The sequence below is a fragment of the Scyliorhinus canicula genome, chromosome 5 (assembly GCF_902713615.1).
Source record: "Scyliorhinus canicula chromosome 5, sScyCan1.1, whole genome shotgun sequence".
Classification (NCBI taxonomy): Eukaryota; Metazoa; Chordata; class Chondrichthyes; order Carcharhiniformes; family Scyliorhinidae; genus Scyliorhinus; species Scyliorhinus canicula.
Window position 1 is genome coordinate 212,973,861 of NC_052150.1, and position 15,758 is coordinate 212,989,618.

A 15,758-nucleotide genomic window follows, 5' to 3' on the forward strand; every position below is an offset into this window, starting at 1 on the left:
TGATAAATTGCCATTTCAGTTCACCCACTGAGCTTGATTCACTGAACAAAAATTAAGCCTGGTGTCGATTTGTAACCTAGCAACTATCCAGAAGGAAAAAAATCTCAACCAAGCAGTTAAACCCAAGAATGATGTTCGGGATCTAACCCCTTCATCTCCTTTTGAAACATATTGACTATTTTGAGCTGTTTACAGCAGTGACGTGATGACTGAGTTCAAAAGTAGCAGGTCACTTACTCTGTTAAATCCTTTATCTATTTCTTGTCCTGTTGCGCATCAGGAATGCTTGCATTTACAAAGGTATCTGTGATTAAACTTTATCCAGTGTATCTTGCTGTCCATTGCATGACAAATAAAACAAGAATAACAACACTCCCCACCAAAAGTAACACCAATCTCTCGTCCCAATGTTGCTGGTCATCCTATAGGGTTGATGATCTTGCATGCCGAGGAGGCCCTTTTGCACGAATAGTAGGCTGTGTGCCCAAATACAAGAGCTGCATTTTAGAAGTAATTTTGAGGTATGCACCTTGTGTAAGGAAAGAATCAATCATTTATCTTCTGTATCTTCAGGCAAAGAATATGATTCAAGTTCTGCAATACCACGTCTGCCATGCCAGGCTTTCAGACAAAGTGAATGGGTCATGTAAATGCAGTCATGAATCTTCAACCAAATGCACTTTTCAAAAAAAGTACTGCATTGTTTCATTCTAATACTGGCAGGAGCCAGAGCTTACAGTAAGTGCTCAGAAAACCCTTTTATGCAATAGGTAGTTGGCTGCAACTCCTTTTGATTGACCAAGTAGTTTTACAAGTAGGGTTGAGGGATCAAATGCATTGAGTGCCTTTTCACATTTCACAACAATTACGTGAAATGCAAAACCTCCAGCTGGTTGGGTGGCTGAGTCTGGCATGGTAGAAAGCGGTATTGTAGAATTTACACGTTTCATGGCCTTGATGAATAAAGTTGCAAATAAAAACAAAACAAGAATTATGTCAATTCTGTTATAACCTAGCAACCATCTAGAAGAAAACTCGGTAACATGGGATGTTAATGCCTTCAGCCAGTGCAATCTATCAATTTGCTTTCTTGGAAATAACAGGCTTTGTTATTGTTCAGAGTTAAGTATGTTTAAATTTAATATAAATGTTCCATTAGTGCGTACCAAATGGTTCCAAAAATTAGATAATAGTCTTTGCATTATATCAATTTTCTGCCTTCCGTGTCTCCATTTGTCTGTTTTTCTTTCCTCTGTGCCTCAATATTGAAATGTTATTTTGGGTTTGCTAGTGACTGGTCTGAATGTATGGTAGCACAGTGGTTAGCACTTGCACCACCGTGCCAGAGTCCTAGGTTCGATTCCCGCTTGGGTCATTGTCTGTGTGGAGTCTGCACGTTCTCCCTGTGTCTGCGTGGATTTCCTCTGGGTGCTCCGGTTTCTTCCCTAAGTCCCGAAAGACGTGCTTGTTAGGTGAATTGGACTTTCTAAATTCTCCCTCAGTGTACCCGAACAGGTGTCGGAGTGTGGCGACAAGGGGATTTTCACAGTAACTTCATTGCAGTGTTAATGTAAGCTTACTTGCGACACCAATTAAGATTATTACTATTAATAAATCTGCCTTTCCTACATGTGGTGATTCCCCGTTAGTTCAATTGAAACAAATTGCAAAGCTCTTCACTGTTGTCTTCCTGTACCTCCCAGTGCCAACTTGACTTATCACCCAGGAACTTTTATAAGTAATTTTGTTCTCTAGGTTCTACTATGCATATGCATGTGAGAAACGTCCAGCTGTTTTTCTCATGACTGTGTGTAGATGAGGCTAGTGTAGTTGGTGCAGTTTACATGGATTTCAGCAAAGCTTTTGACAAGGTCCCATATGGGAGACTTATAAAGAAGGCTAATGTACATGGGATACAGGGGAATTGGATTGGATTGGATTTTGTTTATTGTCACGTGTACCGAGGTACAGTGAAAAGTATTTTTCTGCGAGCAACTCAACAGATCATTTAAGTACATGAAAAGAAAAGAAAATACATAATAGGGCAGTTTGAGGTCAGTCCATAAGAGGTTAGTTTAGAAGTCTGGTAACAACGGGGAGAAGCTGTTTTTGAGTCTGTTTGTGCGTGTTCTCAGACTTCTGTATCTCCTGCCTGATGGAAGAAGTTGGAAGAATGAGTAAGCAGAGTGGGAGGGGTCTTTGATTATGCTGTCCGCTTTCCCCAGGCAGCGAGAGGTGTAGTTGGAGTCACTGGATGGGAGGCAGGTTCGTATGACGGACTGGGCTATGTTCACGACTTTCTGAAGTTTCTTGTGGTCTTGGGCCGAGCAGTTGCCATACCAGGCTATGATGCAGCCAGATAGGAGGCTTTCTATGGTGCATCTGTAAAAGTTGGTAAGAGTTAAAGTGGGCATGCCGAACTTCCTTAGTTTCCTGAGGAAGTATAAGCCCCATTGATGCTGACAGGGGTGTGTACAATACTTTGCTTCCTGAAGTCAATGACGAGCTCTTTAGTTTTTCTGGCATTGAGGGATAGAGTGTTGTCGCTGCACCACTCCACTAGGTTCTCACTCTCCCTCCTGTATTCTGACTCGTCGTTATTTGCGATCTGGCCCACTATGGTTGTATTGTCAGCAAACTTGTAGATGGAGTTGGAACCAAATTTTGCCACGCAATCATGTGTGTACAGGGAATATAGTAGGGGGCTAAGTACGCAGCCTTGTGGGCCCCGATATTGAGAACTATTGTGGCGGAGGTGTTGTTGTTTATTATTACTGATTGTGGTCTGTGGGTTAGAAAGTCGAGGATCCCGTTGCAGTGAGGAGCCAAGTTCTAGATTTTGGAGCGTTGATATGAGCTTGGCTGGGATTATGGTGTTGAAGGCAGAGCTGTAGTCAATAAATAGGGAGCCTGATGTAGGAGTTGAGATGTCAAGATGCAGAACTGTAGATAGATTCAAAGCTGGCTGAGCTGTAGGAAACTGAAGGTGATGACTGGAAGCCAGTGACCAATGGCATACCACAGGGATCTGTGCTGCGTCCCCTATTATTCGTCATTTATATAAATGACTTTGATGACTAAGTAGGGGGTAGGATCATTAAATTTGCGGCTGACACGTGGATAGACCGGGTGGTTAACAGTGAGGCTGAGAGTCTTGGGTTACAGGAAGATATAAATGGGATAGTCAAATGGGCAGAAAAGTAACAGATAGAATTTAATCCTGAAAAGTGTGAGGTGCTGCACTTTGGAAGGAGCAATTTGACAAGGAAATATTCAAAGTACTCAGCTGTGGCCTCATCAATGTTCTATACAACATCAACATGACTTCCTTGCTTTTGTAATCTATGCCACTCTTGATAAAGGCAAGTGTACCACATGCCTTTTTCACCACCCTATTAACCTGCCCTTCTGCCTTGAGAGATCTGTTTGCAAACATGCCACGGTCTCTTGTTCCTTGGGATTTCCCAGTGTGGTGCCATTCTTTGCAGTTCTGTTTCCCACATTATCGGAAGGATGTAATTGCACTGGAGGGGGTGCAGAGAAGATTCACCAGAATGTTGCCTAGAATGGAACATTTAAGTTATGAAGAGAGGTTGAATAGGCTTGGATTGTTTTCGCTGGAGCAGAGAAGACTAAGAGGTGACCAGATCGAGGTGTACAAGATGATGAGGGCATGGATAGGGTGGATACGGAACAGCAGTTCCCCTTCGTTGAAGGGTCGGTTATGAGGGGACACAAGCTCAAGTTCACCACTGAAGGGTAGGAGGTTCAGGGGCGATTTGAGGAAAAGTATTTTTACCCAGAGGGTGGTGACAGTCTGGAATGCACTGCCTGGGAAGGTGGTAGAGGCAAGTTGCCTCACATCCTTTAAAAAGTATCTGGATGAAATTTAATCCGTGGCAAGTTTTGACATTCGGGGCTATGGGCCAAGTGCTGGCAAATGGGATTAGGATTGGTGGATCAGGTATCTTTCATGTGGTGGTGCAGACTCGAAGGGCCGTTTCTGCACTATATTTCTGTGATTATGTGAATTGGTCTGAAGTTGCTTCCTGATTTTCAGAAAGCTTCACAATGCAAAATCACAAAGCCATCCGGTGCTGTTTCAGTTGGGAAGCTTGGCATTTATCGTCTGCCATGCCATAACATTCACCACAACTTTGCTGCAGTTGCAGATTTACTTAACAACACCTTCATGCCCATCTTTTCATGTTCTAGTCTGCAATAAAGCCATTATACACTCATTCTGGCCATTTGTCTACTATGGCCCTTATCTCTGTTCAGATAGTTAAAAAAACGCAGACTTGAAAGGATATGGTGCACAACAGGTTGAGCAATCCATCACCAGATCTGACTGGAGCACTTAAAGCACAACTAGGTCCTAATCTCATTTGCTAAAACGTGGAATAAAACCCCTCTCCCCTGTCACCTCCAACAATGGTTAACGAGCTCAACGACTTCTTTCTCACCAAGATTTAGGCAGTGCAATCAGATGCCTCTGCCACATGCCTCCCTTCCAGTAGCTCACTTGGCCAAACTTTCTTCGGTGTTGCTCCTTGGCCTAACCCTGAACTCTCACCTTTCTCTAATTTCTCTCCTTATCTCCCATAAAACTCCTCTGAGATTATCTTTTCTGGCTTTGTGTGTGTATGTCTCTCCCTTGCTGTCATCACCCTAACCTCAAAAAGAAAGCTCTTGACCGCTCCATGCTTGCAAATTATCATCTCATCTCCAACCTCCCATTCCTCTTCAACGTTGTTGAATGTGTCGTAATCGCCCAAATCCACTCCCATCTTTTCCAAACCTCCCTGTTTGAATCGCTCCCATTAGGTTTCTGCCCATGCTGCAATACCATCAATACTGATCAAAGTCACAAATGGCATGCTAAGTATCTGTTGCAAAGATAAATTTCACCCTCTTCCTCGATCTGTCTGCATTCTTGGATACTGCTAGCGACACCATGTCCCTCCAATTCTTTTCCAATGTCATTTGGATGAGTGAGATTGTTCTCGCGTGTTTCCATTTTTATCGTTCTAATCATAACTAGCGAAGCACTTGCAGTGGCTTCATTTCCTGCACCAGCACTGTACTTCTGATGTCCCCATTTGGAAGAAGAATCCTTGGGGGCAGCAGGGTAGCATGGTGGTTAGCATAAATGCTTCACAGCTCCAGGGTCCTAGGTTCGATTCCCGGCTGGGTCACTGTCTGTGTGGAGTCTGCACGTCCTCCCCCTGTGTGCGTGGGTTTCCTCCGGGTGCTCCGGTTTCCTCCCACAGTCCAAAGATGTGCGGGTTAGGTGGATTGGCCATGCTAAATTGCCCGTAGTGTCCTAATAAAAGTAGGGTTAAGGGGGAGGTTGTTGGGTTACGGGTGTAGGGTGGATACGTGGGTTTGAGTAGGGTGATCATGGCTCGGCACAACATTGAGGGCCGAAGGGCCTGTTCTGTGCTGTACTGTTCTATGTTCTATGTCCTCTTATTTCTCATCTACATGCTGCTCCTTGGTGATATAATCTGAAATTACGGCATTCGTTTTCACATGTATGCACCCAGATATACCTCATTACCACCATCCTTCTCTCCTGTTACTAAATTATCATACTGCTGACTCAGTACTGGATTACCAAGTGCAAACATGTCTTCCAGTAAAATATTGGGAAGGCTGAAGCCATTGTTTCTGGTCCCCAAACCAAGCTCTGGCCCCTAACTACAGACTGTGCTCTCCCTGACAACAGTCACAGATGTTGATTGATGGGCAGAAGATTTAAAACTGAAATGAGGAGGCACTACTTGCAGAAGGTGTGAATTTGTGGAATTCTCAGCCCTATAGTGCGGTGGAGTCCGAATCATTAATTGGTTTCAAGAGGGAAATGGATATATTTTTGATTTTAAAACGTGTTAAAGGGATATGGAGACCAGGTAGGGAAGTGGCTTTGAGACCAGGAACAGATCAGCTATGATCTGATTGAATGGTGGAGCAGGCTCGAAACGCTGCATTGCCGCCTTCTCCTAATTCCTATGTTCCTAACAGCTAGAGATGAGCCAATCTGTTTGCAACCTTGGTGTTGCATTTGATCCTGAGAGCCACTTCCAACCTCTTAATTCATACCATTTCTTAAAATCACCTATTTCCCCTGCCATAACATCGCTCATAAAGGGTGACACGGTAGCACAGTGGTTAGCACAGTTGCTTCACATGCCAGAGTGCCAGGTTCGATTACCACTTGGGTCACTGTCTGTGCGGAGTCTGCACGTTCTCCCTGTGTCTGCGTGGGTTTCCTCCCACAAGTCCTGAAAGACGTGCTTGTTAGGTAATTTGGACAATCTGAATTCTCCCTCAGTGTACCGACTCAGTGTGGCAACTAGGGGATTTTCACAGTAACTTCATTGCAGTGTAAATGTAAGCCTGCTTGTGACAATAATAAATATTATTATTATCTCCCGTCTCAGTTCATCTGCTGAAACCCTCATTCATGTCTTTGTTACCTCTGGACACCTGAATATATCAACAGACACCTGACAGGTCTGCCACATTCTATACTTTGTGAACATGAGGTTATCCAAAACTCCGTCCAAAACTTGCAGCAAGTCCAGTTGCCCCCTTCCCCCTATGTTCGCTGGCCTGCGTGGCTCTCATTTGAGCAATATCTTAAAATTTTTTCTGAAGTTCTTCCAATCCCACAACTCTTTGAGATATTTGGTCTAATTCTGGTCAGGGGCGCCAGTTATCTCCATTGGCAATGGTTTGATTCCCATTCTGGCTGACACAGACTTTGTGTCTGTGCTCAACCCATAGTAAAAATAAGTCATGATGCTTGCTGTGGTTCAGCGAATAATTGTCTGCTTTTGGGACGAGAATTGAAGATGAAAGAGATTCTTGTCTCTTGTGTGATACCAATTATAATTGTTCCATAGGTAGCCTAGGCTCAAAACCTTTGGTCATCTAATGTGGCTCAGTGTCATACTTGTTTTATAAATCTCCTGTGAAATACCTTGGGAGGCTTTGTTATGGTAGCACAGTGGTTAGCACTGTTGCTTCACCGTGCCAGTGTCCCAGGTTCGATTCCCGGCTGGGTCACTGTCTGTGTGGAGCCAGCACGTTCTCCCCGTGTCTGCGTGGGTTTCCTCCGGATGCTCCAGTTTCCTTCCACAAGTCCCGAAAGACATGCTTATTAGGTGAGTTGGACATTCTGAATTCTCCCTGTGTACCCGAACAGGCGCCGGAATGTGGAGACTAGGGGCTTTTCACAATAACTTCATTTCAGTGTTAATGTAAGCCTACTTGTGACGATAATAAAAGATTATTATTATGATTATTATGTTGGAGCTGCTACATAAATGTAAGTTTTTGTTGTATAAAAAAATTCAACGCCCTGTTTTGTGTAAATAGGAAAAGGGTAGTAGGCGAAAGGGTGCAACCAAAAAGAAGACCCTTGCATGGAGGTAGAAGGTATTAAATGAATAATTTGCATGTGTTTTTACCAAGGAAGTGGATATTGCAGTAGTCACTGGGCACGGTCATTGAAATGCGAGATGGGTTGGAAATGAATGAAGTGGAGCTAATAGCAAAGCTGGCTGTACTTCAAATTGGAAGGTCACCAAAATAGAATGGATCTGAGGATGCTGAAGTAATGGAGGATATTGTGGAGATAATTGTCTGATCCTCCTTCAAAATGGGGGAGGAAACATGGAATAGCGGTGAACAATTCTTTTGAACTGGAGGATGGTATACAGTGGTGTTCTACAGGGATTGATACTTGGACCTGAAGTGATGTGATTTGGTAGCAAGAATGAAGAAAATAAAGAGTACCATTCGAAAGGGGGTATTATGGAAGTCTGCATTGGCTCCATTTTACCTGGGTTGGCAAGTTAAATTAGCCACAGCTCCTTGATTGCTATCTGTACTTAGAGGTAGGTTCCAGCTGGAAAGTGCAAGTGAATAGAATACAGCTGTGGGTAGGAGAGGGCTCTGATCTCGTACCTTCCTGAATGGAAGAACCTGTTATCTCTGTTAAATTACATGACTAATTCCTGTTTGAGCAAGGTGCTAGTAAACTGTGTGTCTAAGGGATTCATTATCTTTCATTCAGTGCAGATGGAGGACATTCGGCCCATCGGGTCTACACAAACTCTCCGAAAGAGCCCTCCACCCACGCCCACTACCCTCTCCTATCCCCATAACCCCATCTAACCGTTGGACACCAAGGGGTAATTTAGCATGGCCAATTGGCCTAACCTCCACATCTTTGGACTGTGGGAGCAAACCGGATGGAACCCATGCAGGCACGGGGAGAATGTGCAAACTCCACACAGTCACCCAAGGACGGAATTGAATTCTGGTCCCTGGTTCTGTGAGGCAGAGTGCTAATCATTGTGCCACCCAACCGCCATAAGTCGTAAGGGAAAATTTGGATTGGATTTGGGTTTATTGTCACGTGTACTGAAGCACTGTGAAAAGTATCGTTCTGCGTACAGTCCAGACAGGTCGTTCCATACATGAAAAAACATAGGACGTACAATAAATACACAATGTAAATACATAGACGCAGACATTGGATGAAACATATGGAGTGTAGTACTCCTCAGTAGAGAAGATGTATGGTGAGACATCCTTTAAAATATATCTGGATGAGCACTTGGCATATCAACATTCGAGGCCATGGGCCAAGTGTTGGCAAATGGGATTTCATGCGCGGTGCAGACTCAATGGGCCAAAGGGCCTTTTCTGCACTGTATTTTTCTGTGAACCTGAGATCAGTTCATTCCATAAGAAAAGACTTCTATTTTTTGAATGTTCTGTGTATTGTAAACAAATTTAAATATATGCTGGTGGCATGTATAACTAATAATGGTAAAATTAATTTTTGCTACTATTGATCTGTATGGCTAGATGACAGGACGAACACTAATTCGCCCTATCTGGTTAAGCATTTTGTATAAATGCGTAGTAGGCTAAATTAATTATTGATGTTCTAAGCAGAAAAATATTTCTCACCTAGATTGTAAAATTGGCTCCACCACAAACTGTGTGCTGCATACTGGAGATAGGAGAGATGAATACAGCAGCAGGTGAACCTTTTTAGTGTCAAGATGTAAATCAAGGTTGCAACAGCTGTTGGAATGTGACAGTTCTGTGGTGAGACGGTCAGCAATGGGTTAGAAAGTACAGAAGGCAGATCCACAGGATGAAGAACTTTTTGGGAGGAAGAAGGTAGAAAAGTTAGTGAGCAAAGATATGTGGAGAGAAGGGGACACGAGTTTTAACTCTACTGCCAGTTTGTCTAGATTGCCCCTAATAGGCGTAATAGATACAGCACAAAAATCAAATGGTGTTGTAAAAATCAAAAAAGTAAAGACCATTTTTTCCCGATCAGATGAACTTGAAGGCTTTTAAAATGCAGCAGACTCTCTGAAAACAGCATTATGATTCAGATTCTTTTATTTTCGTAGCAGAAATTTTTCAAAAGGGTCTTGGAATCATGGTTGAAAAGGACCATTTTGCTCAAAAGACAAAGTACTGGGACTAATTTGACAGCTCTTTCAAAGAACCAGCACGGCAGGCAGAATCTTTCCTTCTGTGCTGAAAGAGTTTCCATAAACAAAGCAGAGATTACCCGTACAAAATAAGTGTCACAGATGCGTTCATCTACTCCAAATGGCAGTCTGGTTATTCATGTCACAGATGTGAATTTTGAGACTATTTTCCTCTGCAGAAAGTGAAAAATTGTGTTCAGGCAAAATTACAGATTGGTTGCAGAATTAGTAACTAAGATACTGATAATACAGCCACTTGGAAAACAATGAGGAAGAATCAGTCCACAAAAGTTGCAAGAATGTTTGCAGGGAAACAGTCTTGTGTGGACTTGCCAGTATGTGAGTGAAACAACCCAATTATCAGGATCCCAGCAACTCGAACCGAAGCTGAACTAAAATACTTAATACTGTAAGTAACTAACCATCATTGCACCTTTGATGCCAATAGAAGTTATTCATGTCACAGATGTGAATTTTGAGACTGACTATTTTCCTCTGCAGATGGTGGTTCAGCCATTTCAAATTGTCTGCAAGTAGTCTTGAGTATAGATAGTGTCACCAATTCACAATGGCAGAAATTCAAATAGATTATGGGTGAATTAGAGCTGTTGTGTATATTGGCGACATTATTCTATGTTCTCACTGTACATTGTCTTGGCCAATGAGTCACATGTTTTATTTCGAGCTACAAATTTGAAGCCCATTATAAATTGGCGTTTCCTTTTCTATAGTCTTTTTTTTTCATGTTCATAAAGGACACTGTACTTTCTGTCACAGGAGTTTTCATTATCTGTGTTGAACATTTCAAAGAGACCTTTCCATTATATTTTGTGAATCGGACATTAAAAATAAGGTTGCAAAATCACGATTAGCCCGTCAGATTTTACAGCCCGAACTGAAAAGTCCTGTTGTTCAAAATTGCTATTTCAGATTCCTGTCGAAATGTGTTAAATTTAATCTCTCCTCTCTCTCCCTCCTCTCTTTCCCCCCCCCCCCCCCTATTTCAGTATTGAAAAGGTTAATTCTGCAGCACATTCCAAAGTACAGTGAACGTGTTGTAGAAGTGTGAAGCTAAAAATTGTTGATTGCTTACTCGGCAGTTGGAGCGGAGGTACTATTTTTAGCACTGACAGGTTGCAGAATCAACTCTTGCATAGTATGCTGTGTTATCCTTGTCTGTGGGTCAGTTGCTGATGCTGTTAGAATTGTAATGAGGTAGAAAGTCTCTTTCACATTGAGCATTTGCTTTCCTTATTCTTCAGTGCTCACGCAGCATTTACCTATAGATGTCCATGCAAGTATTTGTGTGGTGAGCACGATTTGTCACACAATGTTGAACAATGTTACACGTTGCACAAAACACATATTTGTGTGTTGTAATCTTTGTTGAGACTTTTTCCCTTGTTATGGTGAATCCATTAACTTGATACTGGAGGAATGCAGTTGGCTGCAAACATGCATATTCTATCAGCAGCACTCCACAGTATGAATAACCTGGCACTGTAGCAGTTGACAGCATCATAGGCATATGAAAATATCGGTTTGATGCTTTGTCAAGTAAATATAGGCAGCCATGCATGGAAATAGTTCTCCTAATTTAAAAGTACAGTGAATAATAAAGCACCAATCGGAAATTTCTGGAATGATGACTTAAATGTTTTTTTTCTTGTGCCTTTAACTTGTGAACTGACCAGTGGGCATTAAAGCTTTCAGAAGCAGATGTGTAGTGATTTGCTTCAGCTAACACAGTTATTGATTAGTTATCCTGCTACATTTGAATAGTTTGGAGGATTTATTAGTTTATGTTAGTATTTTAATTAGCTTAACTGGCTCTGGTTACTTAATAAATGTTGGATGTTGAAAACATACAGAAATACCCGTATATCTATTATAGTTTTGAATTAAGATTGAATATCTAAAGAACTTTGTAGAGATGGGTTTTGAATAGTTAGCATTTGATCTGAGATGATATGCAGGGTTGTTTTAGAATCATGTTATGCTCCAATGCCAGGATATTTGTGGATCTTAAATGGACAGTGTTGACATACACAGCTTAGGAGACTGCTGCTTTGATTGGAGTGGACGTCTCTTGTCATTTATTATCATGTCAGATTGCTGGTAGGACCTTGCTTCTGAATTTCCAAAGGAAAGCCAGGCTGGAGAGGTTCAGAACATTCATTAAGTCTTCAAAAATTGTGTGCTTAAGTTACATCATTTGTAGATTTGGGGCGTTGCTATGTTTGGTTGTATCATTGCTATGTTTGTATTGTATCTTGAAGCGGCTACCAGACAGTCATGACTTTGGCAGATTTTAAATGAGTATTTTTTAAAAGCACAAGCTCAGTTGAACCTGGGAGAACACAAAAAAGATTTACAAGAATGCTGCCAGAACAGAGAGGTTATACCTAACAGGGTGGATTGAATAGGCTAGTGTTCAAAAAATCTCTTTTGAAAAACGACTGAGAGATGACCTGATAGAGGACTTTAAGATTGTGAAAAAGTTTGTTAGGGTTGAAGTAGAGATTACCATTTGCAGATAAGACAGGGGCAATAAATATAAGATATTCACAAAAAAATCCATTAGGAAATTTGGGGGAAACATCTTTACCCAGAGGGTGGTTAAAATATGTAACTTATCATCACAGAGAATGATTGCTTGAGGCAGAATGGGAACTAGATAAATACATGAGGGAGAAAGGAATCAAAGGATATGTTGGGAGTTAGATGAAGAAGGTGGGAGGAGGTACCCCTTGAATGGGCCTCTTGGACCAGATGGTCAGTTTTTGTTTGTTTTTCTCCACAATCTGTGGATGCTTCCATGGGTTTGCTAGAGAACAATTGAACTTATTAGCTCAGGCAATGCCCCAAAGGAACTCTTGCCTGTGACTGACCACAGGCATCAGTCAATGAAGCATACATTGTGTAAAACTGCAGGCAAGATATAATAGGACCTTGCAAAAAAATTTCTGATGGCTATACTGTTGCTCGTTCTGGGTGAGTGTGCTTTACACTCAATTTGGCTCTGTTTCGTTCCTTAGCTCTAGAGTCGCCAGGTATCGTTAAGATACCGCCACAAATTTCAAGTTCAGACCAATAACTCCATACACCAGTTAGTAAGTTCAAACAAGGCACGTTTATTATAATACAGTTATCTACTAATTGTGCATATAAAACTACAAGACTAGGCTAATCCTACCACTAACAGGCCAAATACTTATCTGGATAAGGGAACTGCCGGATCAGGGAACAACGGCCTCTAGCTTTGTCCTGGATCCGCAGGCTTCCAGTCGGTGTGGACTAAAGGGGTCAGGAGTGTCTACTCTCGTAGTGTGCGTTGTATGACACTTACTTGATGGCGGCTGCTGACCAGGCCCCTCCTTCACGGCAGCACGGTAGCATGGTGGTTAGCATAAATGCTTCACAGCTCCAGGGTCCCAGGTTCGGTTCCCGGCTGGGTCACTGTCTGTGCAGAGTCTGCACGTCCTCCCCGTGTGTGCGTGGGTTTCCTCCGGGTGCTCCGGTTTCCTCCCACAGTCCAAAGATGTGCGGGTTAGGTGGATTGGCCATGCTAAATTGCCCGTAGTGTCCTAAAAAAAAAGTAAGGGGGGGGGGGGGGTTGTTGGGTTACGGGTATAGGGTGGATACGTGGGTTTGAGTAGGGTGATCATTTGCTCGGCACAACATCGAGGGCCGAAGGGCCTGTTCTGTGCTGTACTGTTCTATGTTCTATGTTGTCAAGGTTCTTCGAGAGCTGCTAAGATGTTCTGCTGGGAGGGCCGGCTAAGAGCTGGTCAAGAGAGTGAGCTGGGGTCGGGGTCTCTGTCTTATATCTCTCCCAGGGTCTCGCGCCCACCTGGGCGGACCCTCTATACACTCGCAATCGATTGGGTCTCTTCCCAATCGATTGATTTGAATTTCCCCAATAACGGGGCAGTCCCTCAATCACTGGGCGGTTCTTGGGGCTTATTGTTTTGGACTTCTCTTGGCGCCGAGAAGTCTGGCCTTCTATTCAATGTAGCGATTTGAGTTAACTTGTTTCCATTGTACTTGGAAATCACCGGGTATTGCCGCATTAGTATGGTAACTTGATTTTTCACAGTGCTGTCTGGTTTCTGCAGCAGTCAGAATACACAAGCGCTTTTGCAAGCTGCTTGCTTTTGCAACATGTCCATTTTCCCTGCATTCTTTGTAATCTTCCATTTTGTGTTGGGTAGTGGCCACCTCAGGTGGCTACAATACGAACATATAAAGTAGGAGCACAGGTATTCCATTTGGATCTAGGATCTGGAACCTGATCTGATATTCAGTAAGACCATGGCTGATCTGATTGTGGCTGTAACTCCACTTTCCTTCCTACTGTTACAACACCCTGGGCAAGTGCGCAGTCAGTTCCAGCCCCACAAGCCCCAGAGTCACAACACAAGTAAATTGGCTGCCCAATAATTACAGTCGCCAGGTTTGTAAGTTTGAACACAATTACTGTTTATTTATAATAATAATCGCTTATTGTCACAAGTAGGCTTCAATGAAGTTACTGTGAAAAGCCCCTAGTCGCCACATTCCGGAGACACTCCAGCGCTGTTCTCAGGAGCTCAAAGTGGAGCTGCTGGACTCGCTGAAGGCGAACACGGACAAGCTGCTCGCGACGCAGACAGCCCAGGGGGTGGAGATCCGGGAGCTCCGACAACAAGCCTCTGAAAGAGAGGATGAGGCCGCGGCCCTCACGGTGGAGATGCATGAGGAGCTCCACAAGAAGTGGCAGGAGCGGTTCGAGGAGATGGAGAACCGGTCGAGGCGGAAATATTTGCGGATTCTGGGCCTCACGGAGGGGCTGGAAGGGTCAGATCTGGGGGCCTATGTGGTCGTTTTGTTGAACTCGCTGATGGGAGCTGAGTCCTTCCAGGGGCCCCTGGAGCTGGAGGGGGCCCACAGAATATTGGCCAGGAGGCCCAAACCGAATGAGCCGCCACGGGCGGTGCTGGTGCGGTTCCACCGGTTCGTTGACCGAGAGTGCGTGCTTAAGTGGGCCAAGAAGGAGCGGAGCAGCAAGTGGGAGAACACGGTAGTGCGGATCTCCAGGACTGGAGTGCGGATGTGGCCAAGTGGAGGGCCGGGTACAACCGGACGAAGGCGGTGCTCCACAGAAAGAGTGTGAAGTTTGGCATGTTACAGCCGGCACGTCTGCGGGTCACCTACAACGATCGGCACTTTTATTTTGAGTCCCCGGAGGAGGCGTGGGCCTTTGTGCAGGCCGAGAAGTTGGACTCTGACTGAGGGTCGGGGGTTTGTAAATAACTGTTAACTTTTGGTGGAAAGGGTCTCTGTTTTATGCTGTTTGAATTGAAAATGAAATGAAAATCGCTTATTGTCACGAGTAGGCTTCAAATGAAGTTACTGTGAAAAGTCCCTAGTCGCCACATTCCGGCGCCTGTTCGGGGAGGCTGTTACGGGAATCTAACCATGCTGCTGGCCTGCTTGGTCTGCCTTCAAAGCCAGCGATTAGCCCAGTGAGCTAAACAGCCCCATGCTGTTTCATGCTGTTTTAAGCTGGTTGTGTATTGTTTCTAGGGTGGGTGGGGTGCTGTCTTTTTTTTGCGGGGTCGGGCAGAGGGAAAGCGCGGGCCTTTCTTCTGTTTCCCGGGCTGAGGGTGGATGGGGGCGGGGTCCGAGCTGAGAAGCGCGGGCTTTTTTCCCGCGCAAGGGCGGGAGGGGAAGGAGGAGGGTCTGCTGATGGGGGGGGGGGGGGGGGGGGGGGGGGGTTGGGTTGGGTTACCGGGTTGCTGCGGAAATGGCCAGGGAGGAGCTGAAGTCTGCCCGGGGGAGGGGGGTTTGCCGCCGTGGGGAATGGGCCGAGCGAGGGGCGCTGGCCTGGGGCGGGTTATAGCTAGTCGGCAGGGGAGGGGGGCAGGGAGCCCTCTGATCCGGCTGATAACTTGGAATGTGAGGGGGCTGAATGGGCCGGTCAAACGGGCCCGGGTGTTTACGCAGCTGAAGGGGCTGAAGGCAGATGTGGCTATGCTCCAGGAGACGCACCTGAAGGTGGTGGACCAGGTTAGACTGAGGAAGGGCTGGGTATGTCAGGTGCTTCTTTCGGGGCTGGATGCAAAAAATCGGGGGGTGGCGATTCTGGTAGGAAAAAGGGTGCCGTTTGAGGCGTCAAAGGTGGTGGCTGACAGTGGAGGGAGGTGTGTGATGGTGAGCGGCAAGTTGCAAGGGGAGCGGGTGGTG

General features: G+C 44.5%; 1 protein-coding gene across 1 annotated transcript in view; it reads left to right on the top strand.

Moving 5' to 3' along the window:
- rheb (Ras homolog, mTORC1 binding) overlaps window positions 1-15,758 on the top strand; it is a 128,568-nt gene that overhangs the window by 67,532 nt on the left and 45,278 nt on the right. Inside the window, exon 4 of the mRNA XM_038798445.1 lies at window positions 15,555-15,581. Within this exon, the coding sequence (XP_038654373.1) occupies window positions 15,555-15,581 (27 nt within the window). The remainder of the gene's footprint in view (window positions 1-15,554; window positions 15,582-15,758) is intronic.